This window comes from Musca vetustissima, unplaced genomic scaffold (genome assembly GCF_032173495.1).
Source record: "Musca vetustissima isolate MV318-11 ecotype Yass unplaced genomic scaffold, APGP_CSIRO_Mvet_v1 utg4424, whole genome shotgun sequence".
Classification (NCBI taxonomy): Eukaryota; Metazoa; Arthropoda; class Insecta; order Diptera; family Muscidae; genus Musca; species Musca vetustissima.
This window is the reverse complement of record NW_026878881.1, coordinates 151,334-170,924: the sequence shown is the minus strand read 5'-3', so window position 1 is coordinate 170,924 and position 19,591 is coordinate 151,334. Positions and strand designations below refer to the sequence as shown.

The 19,591-nt window shown below is 34.7% G+C and overlaps 1 protein-coding gene across 1 annotated transcript; it reads left to right on the top strand.

Moving 5' to 3' along the window:
- The first annotated feature begins 1,026 nt into the window (after positions 1–1,026).
- LOC133323658 (glutamate receptor ionotropic, kainate 2) lies at positions 1,027–16,120 on the top strand. Its single transcript, XM_061532579.1, has 12 exons — positions 1,027–1,072; positions 4,674–4,826; positions 9,410–9,472; positions 10,920–11,129; positions 11,192–11,403; positions 12,791–13,108; positions 13,177–13,650; positions 13,730–13,953; positions 14,015–14,140; positions 15,085–15,515; positions 15,575–15,840; positions 15,896–16,120. The coding sequence occupies exons 1-12, from the start codon at positions 1,027–1,029 to the stop codon at positions 16,118–16,120; spliced, it is 2,748 nt and encodes a 915-aa protein (XP_061388563.1).
- Positions 16,121–19,591: the final 3,471 nt, after the last annotated feature.

Sequence of the window (19,591 nt, the reverse complement as noted above, 5' to 3'; positions counted from 1 at the left end):
CCTTTGTCGCTAGGCGTAGAATTAGGCTTTGAGGCAGAGCCCTACACACGTTGATCACCCTTATGGGTGAAATTTTGCTTCGGGATGTTCTCAATAGCATGTTTCTGTGTCTTTTGACCTTTTGACTTTTGATTAGAAGTCGGCTTAGCACTTTTGTCAGAGAAAGTGGGCTTCGCCGATTCTACCACTTTGAGGCATATGATGTAGAAGGGTCACCCAAACGAGAAGTCATCGTCTTCTTGGGTGAAGGTTGTGGACCTTCTGAAGAGCGGATGCACTTCACAGATTTGCTCTGTGGAGCGGAATTTGCTCTTCCAGGAGACGATGTTTCCTTGCCGGACTTTCCCTTCATTTTATTGCGACCACTAGTGGATCTACCCAAAACTTTAGCTTCACCTTTGTCGCTAGGCGTAGAATTAGGCTTTGAGACAGAGCCCTACACAAGTTGATCACCCTTATGGGTGAGATTTTGCTTCGCGATGATCTCAATAGTCTTTTCCTGTGCCTTTTGACTAGGGTTCGGCTTCGAGCTGAGCTTCAGATCAGAAGTCGACTTAGCACCTTTGTCAGAGACAGTGGGCTTCGCCGATTCTACCATTTTGTGCGGGCAGTAAAATTCGGGAGGGAGATCCTCTCCCTCTCGACTTCACGATGGTGAGCGTGGTGGGGTGTACCTCCCTCTCCGAAATCAAATTCGCGGCTCGCCCCACGAATTTTCGGAGATACGAAACAGCACGTTTTTAGTGTTTCGAATCAGCTACTACTCCCCAACATTTGAGCCGCTGTCCGTTACTAGAGACAGTGGGCTTCGCCGATTCTACCTGTCCATCTCGAGTTCACGATAGAGAGCGTGCGGATAGATTCTTTCGAACAGCGTTACGAATCTCATCTTACCCTTGATGAGGTGTACCTCACTCTCCGAAATCAAATTCGCGTCTCGGCCCACGAATTTGCGGAGATACGTAACAGCACGTTTGTAGTCTTTCGCATCAGCTACTACTCGGTCCTTCCAATTAATTTGAGCAGATGTACGTTGCTGGGCATCGTCGGACATCGCCTCGCAGATTGCCTCGTATGTTTATTGTCAGCAAGTGCCGACACAGGACCTGTTGTAGTCAGACTTGAAGTCGGTCGGTCAGCAGGGTCTGCGCTTCATTCGCTAATACTACAACCATCCCCCTGTCATCTCGTCATCAGTTAGGGTAAGATTCAGTAGCAGTTCCTCCGGAACTTTACACGAAATTTGGCATAGCGTACTGAATTAAGTTTAAAACGATGTGTTTCGAATTTCGTGAAAATCGGTTCAGATTCCGATATAGCTCCCATATATATTTTCGTCCGATTTTAGGTAAATGGTCCACCAATGTACCTATATATCTTTCGATACGCACGAAATTTGGCACAGCGTAATGAATAAGGTCTAGAATGATGTGTGCGATGTTTCGTGAAAATCGGTTCAGATTTAGATAAAGCTACCATATATATTTTCGTCCGATTTAATGTAAATGGTGCACCAAAGTTCCTATATATCTTTCGATTTACACTTTGGCATGGCATACTGAATTGAGTCTAGAATGATGTGTTGTAAGTTTCGGGAAAATCGGTTCAGATTTCGATATAGCTCCCATATATATTTTCGTCCGATTTAAGGTAAACCCGGTAGTACAAAATGAAAAAATTCGCTGTTGCAAACATAAATTTACTGTGAAACAAATTCATTTCGGGGGGCCCAGCCCCCCTTGGACGCCCCCTTCGTAAGTCCATGGCTCCCATATATATTTTCGTCCGATTTAAGGTAAATGGAGCTCAAAAGTCCCTATATATCTTACGATGTGCACGAAATTTGGCATAGCGTACTAGAACGATGTGTGTTAAATTTTGTAAAAATCGGTTCAGATTTAGATATAGCTCCCATATATATTTTCGTCCGATTTTACGCATGTCCGTCTGTCTGTAGATGTTAAATTGTAAACAAAGTATAGGTCGCACTTATCATCCGATTTGGATAACATTTGGCACAAGTCACTTATTTGGCCCAAGGACGAACCCTATTGAAATTGGGAAAATCGGTTCAGATTTAGTTATAGCTCCCATATATATTTTCGTCCGATTTAAGGTAAATGGTGCACCAAAGTCCCTACATATCTTTCGATTTGCACGAAATTTGGCATAACGTACTGAATTGAGCCTAGAATGATGCCTGCCAAGTTTCGTGAAAATCGGTTCAGATTAAGATATAGCTCCCATATATATTTTCGTCCGATTTTAGGTAAATAGTGCTCCAAAATTCCTTATATCTTTCGATTTGCACGAAATTTAGCACAGCGTAATGAATTAGGTCTAGAATGATGTGTGTTAAATTTCCTGAAAATCGGTTCAGATTTAGGTATAGCTCCCATATATATTTTCATCCGATTTTATGTAAATGGTGCTCCAAAGTTCCTTTATATCCTTCGATTTGCACGAAATTTGGCATGACGAACTGAATTGAGTCTAGAATGATGAGTGGTATGTTTCGGGAAAATCGGTTCAGATTTCTATATAGCTCCCATATATATTTTCGTCCGATTTTATGTAAATGGGGCACCAAAGTCCCTATATATCCTTCTATTTGCCCGAAATTTGGCACAACATAGTGAATTAGGTCTAGAATAATGTGTGTTAAGTTTCGGGCAAATCGGTTCAGATTTAGATATATCTCCCATACATATTTTCGTCCGATTTAAAGTAAATGGTGCACCAAAGTCCCTATATATCCTTCGATTTGCACGAAATTTGGCATGGCGTACTGAATTGAGTCTAGAATGATGAGTGGTAAGTTTCGAGGAAATCGGTTCAGATTTCGATATAGCTCCCATATATATTTTCGTCCGATTTTAGGTAAATAGTGCTACAAAGTTCCTTTTTATCCTTCGATTTGCACGAAATTTGGCACAGAATAATGAATTAGGTCTAGAATGATGTGTGTTAAGTTTCCTGAAAATCGGTTCAGATTTCGATATAGCTCCCATATATATTTTCGTCCGATTTTATGTAAATGGTCCACCAAAGTCCCTACATATCTTTCGATTTGCAGGAAATTTGGCATGGCGTACTGAATTTAGTTTAGAATGATGTGTGTTAAGTTTCGGGAAAATCGGTTCCGATTTCGATATAGCCCCCATATATAGTTTCGTCCGATTTAAGGTAAATGGTGCACCAAAGTCCCTATATATCTTTCGATTTGCACGAAATTTGGCACAACGTAGTGAATTAGGTCTAGAATGATGTGTGTTACGTTTCCTGAAAATCGGTTCAGATTTCGATATAGCTTCTATATAGGACAATATGAAAAATTTAGTATCGGCTGCAGAATGACATGTTTATGGATCCAATTTCATTTTACTGGTCCTTTAAAAATGCGACGTCTGTTAGGATTCATCTGTTGAATATACCCAAAGTGGTGAAGGGTATCATATCATCTGTTGAATATACCCAAAGTGCTGAAGGGTATCATATAGTCGGCCCCGTCCGACTTTACTACTTTCCTTACTGGTTTAAAAATATTTTGGGGGGAGATTTAAAAAAATTATTTAAAAAATCCACGCCTTATGTAGCTGTGGAAAAAAATTATTTAAAAAATCCACGACATTTTCCATCCCCACAAGAGCGTATCGACCTAGTGAGGCAATGTGGGGGACAAACATATTTTGTCGAAATAATGGAAATGACGACAAAACGCCAGACGCTTACCAATACACAGACACGGGAGAAGACACCTTTAGAAGACTTTTTTTTTTATTTAAATAAAATTCCAAAATTTGTTTAAAGGAAAATGAAAAGAAAACAAAACAGAACAGAACAGAACCACAACAATAAAACGCCATCTAAGTTTTTTGTTGGCTGTCATGCCTGAGGGCAATCGTCCGTGGACGTCATCACTGAAGAGACAGACACCCTCAGTCTAAATACGCCATGCTATGTCGATGCTGGACAGTGATCGGTGCACGCATTAAGTGCTGCCTTGTTTAGTTAACGCACGGATACGGATGATGTTGGATCGCTACGAAATTTTAACGGGACGATAAGAAATCGACGAGACGAAAATAAAAAAAATAAATCTATAGAAAAATATTTATGTCGATATTGTTGTTGTTGTTGTCGTGCGTAAAACAATAGTTTTTTGGCTGTGGAAAAAAAGTTTTGAAAAAAATATAAAAAAAATATTTAAAAGAAATTTAAATCGAAAATTGTGAAAAAGTGAGTGGAAATTTATAAAAAGAAAAAATTATACAAAAATTTATTTTTTTTTAATTCAAAAAAATATTTTTAAAAAATGTGAAAAATATCTCCAACTTTCCCAAAAAATATTTTCAAATGAAAAGCATGCTGTTCTAATGGAAAATTCTATGGAAAACACAACCACATATGTAAAAATCAATTTTCAAAAATTTCCAAAAAAAATAATTAAAAAAAAATTCCTCATGAAATGTGAAATTTGAATTTCGAAAAAAAAAAAATTCCCGTGAAAATGAAAGTGTTACTATTTCACCTAATATTGTTCGGAATTTTTATCTGCGAAGCCAATTTTCAAAAATTAAATAAACAAATATTAAATATAGGTAAGGGGATTCGAGGGGAGGTAATCATCCATTAGTAGTCCCCTATAATAATCTGCCACCCTCAATTTCCAGGTGCCATATTTTTCAAAGGTGAATCCGAATTGGAATTGGCCTTCGATACGGCCATCCAAGATATAAATTATCTAAATCCAGAATACCAATTAGAATTTAATCCCATCAAACGGTATTTAAGTGAAGATGACAGCATTATTTTGCAGGAGATGGGTAAGTGATTTGCAAGATACTAATTGATGAAATTCAATAGCTTTTGGATATTGGGGTGTAGTGAAAATATAAGAAAACAAATTAATGGCATTTTACAAAGGCCGTGGATTTTTTAAAATTTATTTGTAAGGGTCATCGATAAAGTGTGGATATTGAAAATTATTTTTTCATGGGTCTATACAAGTCGTGTACCGTTTTCTTGCGAACACTGGTATACCATACATCTCTGTTTTACCCGCAATACCCGAATATACACACAGTTAGAATGAATTCTACGTAAGCTAGAGTAAACACTGGAATAAACTAAGTTCACATGATTTCCAAATGCCTATCCAGAAGAACACCTAAGCACATATGTTTGTCTACAAATTCAATCTGGTTCTGATTTAAAAATACATGAGGGGCTGAAATTATGATTTGCCAAACAAAATCGCTTCAGTTTTACTTGGATTAATTTCAAATGAACTTGTAACGACAAGTTTCCTCTGGTTGCTGGGATATTCTCGCGGGGATAGGGTTCTTCACAGAAAATTTATAATTAAATGACCGAGAGTGAAAATATGTAGTTTCAGCTTTCAAATTCAGAATACTTCGCTTTATTTACTCTTAATATATATACATATATATATAGATCTCCTATACTTAAGTTATTAAAGTCTCCAACGTCTGCTGGTACTGCTCCGATACGGCTGTTGGTTTTACAGGAACTCGGGTTTGCTGGTTCTGGTGATCCGGAGTGGGTTCCGGTCCTTGCTGCTGCTGCAATAAGTCTTGACGTTGTCCAAGGTTTCAACAACCTCTCTATAAAGGCCCGCGACGGCTCTTTATGTCGGTTTTCTCAACACTTTCCGTTCTATAAAGACACACGACGGCTCTTTATTTCGGTTTCACTTAATATCCAGGCCCGGATGTTTATTTTGGGTTTTTCGTTTAAAATCACTTTAGGTTATATAAAGGCCCACGGCGGCTCTTTATTTCGACTTGGTTAATCTTGGTTAATTCACAATCACTATTTCACACTCACCGATATTTTCTCTATTTCTCCGCTGGTGATTTATCCTATTCTCTGCTAGCTTGACCGCTCCTGCTCGCTTGACCGCTTGCCTCTCCCTTTTATACACTCGGTCGCAAATTTCAGGATGCTTCCAGCCGCCTTCACGACGTCGAACCTCTGCTGCCGTATGTACTCACCTCATAATTACCACAATAACCATAACTCTTAAGTACTCTGCACAGACAATGACCATCGATACCTTTAAACTTCTTCATAAAATGTCTTCTCCTATACCTCCACAATGTCTTCAGACCTGACCAAACTAACATCTTACTTTTTTACTTGGCTGGCTTGTTACAGAACGGTTGTTCCATAAGCCGAGCTTAAAAAAGATTTCCAAGCGCGTCGGTCTTGTGCGCAAATCCACCAATTTGGAAGACCACGTTCCAAGATGTTGTTTTCTACTTGGTTTTTCCATCTCATTCGTGGCCTTCCCCTTCGCTTTTGAGCTGGGGCATTCAACAACATGGCCTAGCCACCGTAGTCGCTGCAGCTCAATACGACTGACTATATCGATGTCCGCGTATAAATTGTAAAGCTCGTGGTTCATTCGACGCCGATCTTTCGGAGAAATTTTCTTTCAAACACCCCAAGAGTTGCCTCATCTGCTTGCGCAAGTACCCATGCTTCAGATCCATATAATAGCACGGGTAGTACCAGTGAATTTGTTCTGGCGGGAGGTGGCCTTGTTTCTAAGTGCTTACTTAGACCATAGTAGCATCTGTGGGCCATCACTATCCTTCTCCGAATTTCAAAACTGATATCATTCGTTTTGTTTATGGCGGTACCAAGGTATATAAAATCTTTGACTACCTCGAAGCTTAACTTCTCATGTTCCACAGTTGGTCCGAGTTTGATCTTCTCGCCGTTTACTGCCAAACCCACTTTGGCAGACTCCTTCTCAATTTGTTCAAATTTGGCTGTTACCGTTTTCAGTGTTCTCGCCTACGCCGAGTAGGCGAGTAACATGTGTTGTTTGGTGTACAGAGTGACATATCTGTTCACTTTTGCCTCTCGTGTGACCTTTTCCAGCAGGATGTTAAAAAGGTCACACGACAACCTTGTCACCTTGTCTGAATCCTCGTTCGGTATTATAGGGCTCCGAGTGGTCCTTTCCGACTTTAACTGTTGATCTTGTACCAGTTAAAGTTATCCTGCATAGCCGTATTAATTTTGCAGGAATGCCAAACGCAGACATGGCTTTATACACCTCTGAACGGATAGGGCTGTCGAATGCGGCTTGTCGATGGGTTTTTCGTTAGTTTTTTTTTTAGGATTTGGTGTAGCGTGAAAATCTGGTCAATGGTGGATTGTCAGGCCTGAATTTGCCAGGCATTGGTATGGTCCAATAATGTCATTGACCCATTGGCCTCAGTCGTTCACAATGTACGCTTGATAGCACATTATATGCGACAGGAAGGTGACTTATTCCTCTATAGTTGGTACATAACGACTTGTGTTCTTTTGTTGTGCACGGGACACAGGATGCTGAGGTTCCAATTATTGGGCATGCATTCTTCTAGCCAAATTGTACTAATCAGCTGGTGAATGCTCCTTACCAGCATCTGACCACCAGTCTTGAATAGTTCGGCTGATAACCCATCGGCACCTGCTGCTTTATTGTTCTTTAGCCGATTTATTGCTATTCTGACCTCATGTTGGCTGGGTGGTATACACTCTATACCATCATCTCTTATTGGTTCTGGGGTATCATCTTCACCGCCACTATTTGCAACCAGAAGTTTTTCAAAATGCTCCTTCCAGATCCTCAGCACACTGTCTGTATCTGTCACCGGGTTTCCTTCTTCATCTCTACAGGAGGATGTGTCAGCACCAAAACCTTCGGTTTGGTGTTTTACTCGTTGGTAGAATTTTCGGACCTAATTCTGACTCCTGTACATCTCGATTTGCTCACGTTTTTCTTGTTCTTTCTTGTTTTTTCTGAAAACACGTTTCTCCTCTCTCCTTTTCCCCCGATAATTCTCCATCACGTTACGTGTTGCTACAGTCTGCAGGGTTGCCCTATACGCTGCGTTTTTCACATCAGTAGCATTACGACACTCCTGATCGTTCCATGGGTTTCTTGGTGGTGATTTTGCTGCAGTTTGTAGGGAGTGGGCAATCTTTGCCATTGTGCTTCTATACTATTATCGGGACAAGAAGTGTTTTCTTCAAGCAGATGGGTAAGTTGAGCGGAGTAGGCCTCGGCTACCTCTTGTGTATGCATATTTTTGACGTCGAGTTTTCGTGTTGTGTTAGATCACACCTTTGCTGCTACATTAAGACGGGTGCGTACCTTGGCTGCCACAAGGTAATGGTCCGAATCGATATTAGCTCCTCGGATCGATCGGACGTCTAAAACACTGGATGAATGTCTTCCGTCGATCACAATATGATCAATTTGATTTCTCGTTGCTTGATCAGGAGAAATCCAGGTGGCCTTGTGTATATCGAGATGCTTGAATCTGATGCTGCTAATTACCATATTTTTTGCTGCCGCGAAGTCAATCAACCCCATGCCGTTGTCGGATGTTTCTTCATGGAGCCTGAATTTTCCGACGATGGGGCCAAAGATATTTTCCCTTCCGATTTTTGCATTAAAATCTCCTAGCAGAATTTTAATGTCATGGCCAGGGCAACGGTCATATGCTGTCTTTGGTCTGTTCATCTTTATCTTCGATCGGAGCATGGGTGAAAATGAGGCTGATATAGAAAAACTTCGCTTTTATACGGAATATAGCAATTCGCTCATCTACTGGAGTGAATCTGGGGACGAGGTCTTTTATTCTCCTGTTAGCCATGTATCCGCAGCCAAATTCATGTCTCGTGTCATGACAGCTATAATACAGGACGTAATCGCCTGATTTACTTACGCCTGTCCCTTTCCATCGCATTTCCTGTAAGGCAATAATATCGGCTTTGCACTTCTTGAGTACATCCGCCAAAGCGGACACTGCGTATATTCTGTACAACGTGCAGATCGTGGTCCTGTATGCGTTTGTAGGGGTCGTCAACATTAGGGGGGTTTGGTTTTCTTTTTCTTTGCATTTTCATAGTAGATTGGGGTTTCCCGAGTGTGGGCAACTAACCCGACGCCTCAACCCATTTTTTAATAGTTCTTATGGGTGCAGTCGCGGCACATATTAGTTCACTATTTCATCGGGTGGTGAAAATAGGTACCCCAGCTGGCACCACCGGAGGTCAGTGTCCACAATTGAGATGAAAGAGGGACCAACATAAGCCTGGACTTCGTCATGTTAAAGCCAATAAGAGTCCTTGCTTGGTATCTCTCAATCCCCTACGCCAGCGAAATCTACACGTGCAATATTTCTTTCACTCGGCTGTGAATCCACACTTCTATTCAGGCATAGCGTTGCCAGATTTTTTTAAGTATGTTTCTCAAAAAATTCACGCAATTTGAAGATTTTTTTTAATTTTTTTTCATTACACCCTAATACTCATTTTTAAATATCTTTCTTTGCTAAGTTTAAAATTTCATTGTTTGTTTGTTTTTTCCCTTCTCTTTTAGCCTGCGATTTGCTGAATAATGGGGTGGCCGCCATTATTGGCCCAAGTTCAGCTACTAAAAGCGGTAAGTTTTTTATTTATTTTTAGTTCGGAAAATGGTGGGTGTTTTGGACGGAAAGTAAAATAAACATCGAGACTTAATTTTATTTATTTGTCGTCACACGATTTTATTATGCCGGTGTGGTCATAATTTTGTCTGGTATCAGTCAATCAAAAAATATTGGAATTTTTTCCGCATAGAAAAAAAATCGGTAGAAAATTTTTTTCGCATAGAAAAAAATTCGGTAGAAAATTGTATTCGCATAGAAAAAAATTCGGTAGAAAATTGTATTCGCATAGAAAAAAATTCGGTAGAAAATTTTTTTCGCATAGAAAAAAATTCGGTAGAAAATTTTTTTCGCATAGAAAAAAATTCGGTAGAAAATTTTTTTCGCATAGAAAAAAATTCGGTAGAAAATTTTTTTCGCATAGAAAAAAATTCGGTAGAAAATTTTTTTCGCATAGAAAAAAATTCGGTAGAAAATTTTTTTCGCATAGAAAAAAATTCGGTAGAAAATTTTTTTCGCATAGAAAAAAATTCGGTAGAAAATTTTTTTCGCATCGAAAAAAATTCGGTAGAAAATTTTTTTCGCCTAGAAAAAAATTCGGTAGAAAATTTTTTTTCGCATAGAAAAAAATTCGGTAGAAAATTTTTTTCGCATAGAAAAAAATTCGGTAGAAAATTTTTTTCGCATAGAAAAAAATTCGGTAGAAATTTGTTTTTCGCCTAGAAAAAAATTCGGTAGACAATTTTTTCGCATAGAAAAAAATCGGTAGACAATTTTTTCGCACAGAAAAAAATTCGGTAGAAAATTTTTTTCGCATCGAAAAAATTCCGGTAGAAAATTTTTTTCGCATCAAAAAAAATTCGGTAGAAAATTTTTTTCGTATCGAAAAAAATTCGGTAGAAAATTTTTTTCGCCTAGAAAAAAATTCGGTAGAAAATTTTTTTCGCCTAGAAAAAAATTCGGTAGAAAATTTTTTTCGCCTAGAAAAAAATTCGGTAGAAAAATTTTTTTCGCCTAGAAAAAAATTCGGTAGAAATTTCTATCGATATGGCAATTCCCTCCCCATAAGTGTGACCAGCTATAAACAAATGATCACATGTACACGCATTTGTATGTGTGGGCGTAAAATGAAAACATCAACAAAATGTCATTTTATTTATTTCCCCCATTTCACTTTGTTTCCACTTTTCTAAACACAAACAAATTTTCCGACTTGTTTTCCCCCTCAATTGTATTTCCTTTTCGTACAATGATCCCACCGTGGAAACCACAAACGAAGAAACATTGACGAAAGACAAGCAATAATATTTGACCCAAATTCGGAACATCAAAGGCGAAGGAAAGCACACGAATTAAAATAAACGAGAGAGAGTAATTCCGAATAATGAATGAAATTCTCTCCCTTCAGAAAATTCCTCTCTCTCTCTCCAAAATTTTATTTTCCTCTCTCTCTCTCCCTTTCAGACATTGTCAACGTTTTGTGCAATCTGACGGGGATACCCCATCTGCAATTCGATTGGAATGGCGAAGAGACGGACATGGTTCAGAGTAAATATTTCTATACGATTAATGTGGCGCCATCGGTTAATGTTTTGTCGCAGGCCTACTTAGACATTGTGAAAAATAATCCACTGAATTGGAAAACATTCACCATTGCCTATGAGACCTCATCGGGTGAGTGAGTCATGAGAGAGCGGGAGAGAGGAAAATCTCTTAACAAGTTTTTTCTCTTTCAGATCTATCCCGCATGCAACACCTGTTGGCCTGGAAACAATTTCACAAGTCCGGCATCAAGTTGATACCCTTCAATCGTAACGATGATCTTCGAATTCTCTGGAAACTTATAAAAAATTCTCGAGAGAGAAATGTTCTGATCGATTGTCCGGCGGATATGGCGGTGGGGGTAATGCAGGAGGCCATAAATTTTAATATGACTACGTCATTTAATGTGAGTAAGGAAAAATATAGAAAAAAAAAACTTTTTCGAAATTCGAAAAATAATTTCGAAATTTTTCGAACTTCGAAAAAAGTGGGAAATATTTTTTTCTTACACATAAAATAATTTTTTTTTCAAAATTCGAAAAAAAAAATAATTTCGAACATTCGAAATTCGAAAATAGTTTTTCTTACATTGAAATTAAAGAACTTTTAATATGACTACAAAATTTTAATATGACTATGTCATTTAATGTGAGTAAGGAAAAATATACAAAAAAAAATTAAAAAAAAACTTTATCGAAATTCGAAAAATAATTACGAAATTGGAAAAAATTTCGGAAATATTTTTTTTCGAAGTTCTATAACATTTTTTCTCACACAGAAATAAAATTTTTTTCAAATTTCAAAAAAAATTATTTCGAAAATTCGAATTTTTTTCTTCGAAATTCGAAAATATTTTTTCTTACATTGAAATTAAAGAACTTTAGAAATTTGAAAAATTTTCGAACTTCGAAAATATTTTTTTATATAAGAAAATTAAAAATAATTTTTGGATTTCGAAAACATTTTATTTTCACAATTAAAAAAATTTGACTTAATTTTTTAAAAATATTTCTTGGAGGCGTGGATTTAAAAAAAAAAAATTTTTTTGTGGCGTGGATTTTTTTAAAAATATTTTTTTGAGACTTAATTTTTTAAAAATATTTTTTGGAGACTTAATTTTTTAAAAATATTTTTTGGAGACTTTTTTTTTTGGCGATTTTAATTTTTTTTAAATATTTTTGGGGACTTAATTTTTTAAAAATATTTTTGGGAGACTTTAATTTTTAAAAAATATTTTTTGGAGACTTAATTTTTTTTGGAGACTTAATTTTGAATTTGATTTTCGAAATTCGAAAATATTTTTTCTTACATTGAAATTAAAGATCTTTAGAAATTTGAAAAATTTTCGAACTTCGAAAATTTTTTTATATTCGAAAATTAAAAATAATTTTTGGATTTCGAAAACATTTTTTTTATAATTAAAAAAATTTGACTTAATTTTTTAAAAATATTTCTTGGAGACTTAATTTTTTAAAAATATTTTTTCAAGGTGTGGACTTTTATTTTTAAATAAAAAATATTTTTTTGGAGACTTGAATTTTTTAAAAATATTTTTTGAGACTTAATTTTTTAAAAATATTTTTTGGAGACTTGATTTTTTAAAATTTTTTTTGGAGACTTTATTTTTTTTGAAATATTTTTGGAGACTTAATTTTCTTTTAAATATTTTTTAAGAATTATTTTTTTAAAAATTAATTTTTTAAAAATATTTTTGGGAGACTTTAATTTATTAAAAATATTTTGTGGAGACTTAATTTTTAAATTTTTTTCCTCAATTTTTTATTCTTACCCAGAGCTTCTTCTTTACAAATTTGGATACCCATACAAGTGGCTTGCAATCGCTAATATCGGACAAATTTCTATCGAATGTTACCAGTGTTCGGCTGCGAAGCTATATACCTCCGCCCCAGCATAGTGAAACAGATGTTTTTGATCCGGGAGAAAAGGACTCAATTCGCAGTCTGAAGCAGCAGAATATCTACGATGTCCTGGTGCTATATTATAATGCCCTACAGCAGACCTTTCAACCGGATCCGATACCTCCACCCGAAGGCTCGTGTATGGGTGGTTTTTGGGAATCCGGAAATGATGTCATCGATCGCATGAAAAAGGTAGGAAGAAATTTCACTTTCTTGAGAATCATTTCCAACCTCCAACTCGCTCTCTTCCCATTTTCCAGATGAATTCGAAACACATTGAACCCCATTATAAGACCCAAAAAATGCTCCTAAATCCGCATGGCATACGTGATGACTTCAATTTGGATATCTACGATGCAATGATCGATGAGACCTTGAGTGTCTGGAATAAAAATCATGGCCTTGTGCCCTATGACCATTTAATAGCTAATATGACCAGGAAACCGGTGAAGCCCCGCAAAAAGGGTGATGATGCAGAGAAGCAAAAGAAAAAGGTGAAATATACCGTGGCCACGAGGATTGGAGAACCCTATTTTATGATTCGTGAAGAGCCCGAGGGGGTCCATTTCGAGGGCAATGATCGTTTCAAGGGTTATGTTGTCGATTTAATTTTCGAACTTTCCAAGGATCTACATTTCGATTTTGTCTTCGAACCAGTGCCGGATAATAAATACGGGTCCTATGACCCGGTCACCAATGAATGGGATGGTATTGTTAGGCAGTTAATGGATAATGTAAGGGTGTTATGAAATAAATTTCAATATTTTTTCAAAATGAATTCCAATATTTTTTCAAACTTTAATTTTTCCCCAGCAAGCTCAAATGGGCATTTGTGATTTGACCATAACGCAGGAGCGTCGAACTGTCGTGGACTTCACGGTGCCCTTTATGCAGCTGGGTGTACAAATTCTGTATTCGAAACCCCCACCTCCGAAGAAAGAATTATTTCAATTTCTCGAACCCTTCTCGGTGGAGGTATGGCTTTGCCTGCTGATAGCCCTGCTGCTGATGTCGCTGATTTATGTTTTGCTGGCCAGGTAGGAGAACGGACATCTCAATTGAGGGAAACTTTTTGAAATTGTTATTTCCGATTTTTAGATTTACCCCCGAAGAGTGGCAACCACAGGATGATCCGAATTCCGTGCAGCTGGTCTGGTCACTACGAAATTCCCTGCATTTACATATCAATTCGGTGCTGCAAGTGGGATGTGATATTTTGCCAACGTAAGCAAAATTTTGAAATTGGAATAAAATTAATTTCGAATTTTTTCGAAGCTCAAAAAAATTATCTTCGAATTTTTTCGAAGTTCAAAAAAAATTAATTTTGAAAATTTTCAAAGTTCGAAAAAAATTATTTTCGAAGTTCGAAATTACGAATATTTTCGAAGTTCGAAATTTCGATTTTTTTTTTTTTTTTGAAGTTCGAAAAAGATTTTCCCCAAATTCATTCGAAGTTCGAAAAAAATTTTTTCGGAAACAGTTTTTTTTCGTATAGAAAAAAAAATTCAAAAACAATTTTTTCCGTATAAAAAAAAACTATTATTTTCTATAGAAAAATTCGAAAACAATTTTTTCCGTATGGAAAAAAATCGAAATTAATTTTTTCCGTATAGAAAAAAAATTTGAAAACTATTTTTTTCTGTATAGAAAAAAATTCGAAAACTATTTTTTTTGCGTATAGAAAAAAAATCGAAATTTTTTCCGTATAGAAAAAAAATCGAAAACAATTTTTTCCGTATAGAAAAAAATTCGAAAACCTTTTTTTCCGTATAGAAAACAATTCGAAAACAATTTTTTCGTATAGAAAAAATTTGAAAACAATTTTGTTCGTATAGAAAAAATTCAAAAATATTTTTTTCCGTATAGAAAAAAAATTGAAAACTATTTTTTTCCGTATAGAAAAAAATTCGAAAACTAATTTTTTGCGTATAGAAAAAAAATCGAAAACAATTTTTTTTACGTATACAAAAAAATTCGAACACAATTTTTTTCCGTATAGAAAAAAATTCGAAAACAATTTTTTTCTATACGAAAAAAAAATTCGAAAAATGTTTTTTCCGTATAGAAAATAATTCGAAAATAATTTTTTCGAAATTGGAAAATGTTCGAAATTCGAATTCATTTCCAAAAAATTTTTTGTTTACAAATAAATAAAAAATGTTTTTCAGTGCCAATCACATGCGTCTCTTTACGACCTTTTGGTGGATCTTCGCCCTGCTAATGGCCCAGACATATTTGGCCAAGATGACCTCTTTTATAACCGCTTCCAAAATGGATGGTACCATCCAGAACCTACACGATCTGGTGCAGCAAAATAAAATACAATTTGGCACCATCAAAGGTGGATCGACTTCGCAATTCTTTTCAGAATCGAATGAATCGGAATATCGTTTGGCTTGGAATAAAATGAGAACCTTTAAACCAGAGGCACTGACCAAAGACAATAAAGAGGGCGTGGATCGGGTGCGACATAGCAAAGGACGTTATGCTTTCCTATTGGAGACCCCCAATCTGCAGTACTATGCCAAGCGGCATTGTGACCTTATGCCGATTGGAGATCCATTCGGGGAGAAATTGTACGGGATTGCGGTGCCATTGAGTAAGTAAGGGGGTACCCCTGGATATGGGATCCATATAAGGTTTTTTGTTTTCTTTCAGATGCCCCCTATCGGTCCGAACTGAATGTGGGCATATTGAAGCTCAGCGAACAGGGTTTCCTCTACAAATTGAAACGTGAATGGATTTTCAATAATAATACCGTGCTGTGTGAGGATGAACACAGCGGCAGCCAGGATGGTTCCCAAATGGATATGGAAACGCTGAGAGGCGTATTTCTTGTCCTGCAGTTGGGTATTGGTGTGGCCCTGGTTATTGGGGTGGTGGAATTTATTTGGTATACCTATAAAATGGCTGCCAGGGATAGGGTAAGTTCGAGGCCTTTCCTTATAGGAAGATTTTCACTTAAATGCATATTTTCAGATCCATCCCAAAGAGGCCCTGAAAAAGGATTTCCAATTCTTTTTGCGATTTTGGATTGAAAGGAAACCCCTGACAATGTATAAACGCCATGGTTCAAGTATCCAGTCTAAGGGTTCTCTGCTGCCGGCTTCAACGACCACAGCCACAACAGGAAGTACGTCAACGGAAAAACAAAAGAAAAAAGTCAAACGCAGAAAGAGAGGGGAGCAGTCGGAAAGGGAATAGGGATTCCGCTACTTTCCTTTTTTTTTACTATAAGATTTGTACATACATATATAGACAATTAATGTGATTTAAATATAGTTTTTGAATAAATGGAATTTTTAGAAAAGATATCGAATATCAAAAATATTTTTTTTAATCCACGCTTTGTATAGACCCTTTGAAAAAATTATTTAAAAAATTCACGTCTTGTCGATGACCTTTGAAAAAATTATTTAAAAAATTCACGTCTTGTCGATGACCTTTGAAAAAATTATTTAAAAAATTCACGTCTTGTCGATGACCTTTGAAAAAATTATTTAAAAAATCCACGTCTTGTCGATGACCTTTGAAAAAATTATTTAAAAAATTCACGCCTTGTCGATGACCCTTAAAAAATTGACCCTTGAAAAATTTATTTAAAAAATCCACGCCTTGTCCCAGTTTCAGCCATAGTTTTTAATTTTAGAAGGTTGGTGTCAATGGAAAATATATTCTAAATCGAATTTCATTAGGAGTCCTTGACTAAGTTTAAGCGGAATATTGACTCGATATATGAAAAATAAATATATTTCAATTTCGAACATATTAATGAACATTTATTAAATTTTAAGGTTATGTGTGTTTGAGCTAATTTCACCCATAATTTTTAAATCTAGAAGATTGTGGCCAATGGGAAAGATGTTCTTCATCAAATTTCATTAGGAGTCCCTGACTAAGTGTAAGCGGAATATTGACTATATATATGAAAACTATATTAATTTAAATTCGGTAAATATAACAGAAATTTGTATTATCTTGAATTTTGAGGTTATTTCAGTTTGACTCAATTTGACCCTTAATTTTTAAAACTAGGTGGTAGGTTGCAATGGGAAAATTTTTCTAAATCGAATTTCATTAGGGGTCCCTGACCAAGTGTAAGCGGAATATTGACTCTTTCTATGAAAAATATATCAATTTAAATTTCGAACATATGAAAGTAAATTTATAAGTTAATGAATTTTAAGGCTATGTGGGTTTGTGCAAATTTAACCCATAAATTTTAATTTTAGAAGGTTGTTGTCAATGAAAAATATGTTCTTCATCAAATTTCATTGGGGATCACTGAACAAAAGAAATCGAAATATTAACTCTATATAGAAAAAATATATAAATTTTAATTGGATATATATGCATTTTCTTGGAATGTGTTATTGACTAATATATATGAAAACTATATCAATTTAAATTCGGTAAATATAACAGAATTTATTTGCTTGAATTTTGAGGTTATTTAAGTTTGTCTCAATTTGACCCCTAATTTTTAATAATAGGTGGTTGGTGTCAATGTAAAAATTTTTCGGAATCAAATTCCATTTGGGGTCACTGACCATAAGTAAACGAAATATTGACTCTTTATATGAAAAATATTTCGATTTAAATTTCGAACATAGGAAAGAATATTTAAAAGTTCATGAATTTTAAGGTTATATGAGTGGTAGCAATTTGACCCATAATTTTTAACTTTAGAAGGTTGCGGTCAATGGAAAATATTTTCTTCATCAAATTTCATTAGGGGTCTCGAACATCGGAAAGTGCAATATTTACTCTATATATGAAAAATATATCAACTTTAATTGGATATACATGAAAGGAAATTTACATTTTCTTGAATTTTGAGGTTAAACAGGTTTGTGCCAATTTGATCCATAATTTAAAATTTTAGAAAGTTGGTGTCAATGGAAAACTTGTTCTACATAAAATTTCATCGGCGGTCACTGTACAAAAGAAATTGAAATATTGACTCTATATATGAAAAATATATTAATTTAAATTGGGTAGATATAAAAGTGGATGTTTATTTTCTTGAATTTTAAGGTTAAGTGTGTTTGTACCAATTTGACCCTTAAATTTTAATTTTAGAAGGTTGGTGTCAATGGAAAATATGTTCTTCATTAAATTTCATTAGGGGTCACTGAACAACATAAATTGAAATATTAACTTCGCACATGAAAAATATATCAATTTAAATTGGGTAAATATAACAGAATTTATTATTTTCTTGAATTTTGAGGTTATTTAAGTTTGTCGCAATTTGACCCCTAATTTTTAGTATTAGGTGATTGGTGTCAATGGAAAACTTATTCTACATAAAATTTCATTAGGGGTCCCTGACCAAGTGTAAGCGGAAAATTTACTCCATACAATAAAAATATATTCATTTAAATTTCATTAATAAAAAATTGTATTTATGTATTCTTGAATTTTGAGGTTATTCCGGTTGGTCCCTATTTGAACCATAATTTTTTATATTAGGTGGTTGGTGTTAATGGAAATCTTTTTCTATATCAAATTTCATTAGGGGTCCCTGACCAAGTGTAAGGGAAAAATTTAATCTATATATGACAAATATAGCAAATTAAATTTCAAACATAGGTATTTTCTTGAATATTGAGGTTATTTGGGTTGGTGGCAATTTGACCCATAATTTTCAATGTTGGAAGGTTGGTGTCAATAGAAAAGAAGTTCTTTAGTAAATTTCATTAGGGGTTTCCCCACAAAATAAATTAGAAAATTGAGTCTATATACGAAAAATATAATAATTTAAATTTCGAAAAAAAATATAATTAAAACAAATTTTTTGTTTTTTTTTTCTTTCTCTTTTGTTTGTCCTTCATGAGATACATATATCAATTTATTGCATTTGTTTCTTTTTTTTCAAGTTTGGTTCACACAGTTTTACTTAAAATTTATAAACTAATTTTGGAATATACATGCATACATGTGTAGCGTCTATTGTGATGTTTTTTCTTTAATTATTTAATTTCTAGTTTTATTAAGGTACATTGACATTGATTCCAATGGAAAGAAAGAATATCTATGGCTAAGAATTATTTTTATCAAAAAAAAAATTTTAATTAAAATGGAATGATTTCAAAAGTTTTATTTTGAATGGGGATTGTCACAAATTTTGGGATGATTTTTAGTTTTTACGAAATAAAGAAATTTTTATTTTATTTAGCAAAGAAGGAACAAAAGTAATACCTTTATAGGCTAAAGGCCTTCTTATTATCTTTCTATAGAGGAGAGTTTTTTGTTTTAGTACACAAAATAGTTATTCTTCTAAAATATTTTTCTTTAATATTATTATTGTGTTTTTTTCTAATTTAATTTATTTTTTTTATTTTACACTTAAACATTAGTTTTTTTATTTATTTTAATGTGAAAAAAATTATTAGTGATGAGAGAGTATTTTCTTGTTGACTTTTAATTTCTAAATTGCAACTAATTTGAACTTTATTTGTCATAAATGTTTTAGAATATAGAAGGGGGGAGTAGTAATAGTTATAATAATAATATATTTAACTAAAAATATAAATATATATTTTTGTATTAAATAAATGCTAAATATAAATTTTAAACTAACAATATATATAAATATAGTATCGACAATGTTTATGTTTAAGTATTTTTTTAATGTAGAGTTTTTTACATTTTTTAAATTTTTTTTGGGAG

Excerpts from the sequence above, each read along its gene's own strand:
- LOC133323658 (XM_061532579.1), top strand. The coding sequence starts at position 1,027 with ATGTACGTTGCTGGGCATCGTCGGACATCGCCTCGCAGATTGCCTC. Across the intron at positions 11,404-12,790 it reads ATATGACTACGTCATTTAAT|AGCTTCTTCTTTACAAATTT; the intron begins GTGAGTAAGGAA and ends ATTCTTACCCAG. Across the intron at positions 13,651-13,729 it reads TTAGGCAGTTAATGGATAAT|CAAGCTCAAATGGGCATTTG; the intron begins GTAAGGGTGTTA and ends ATTTTTCCCCAG.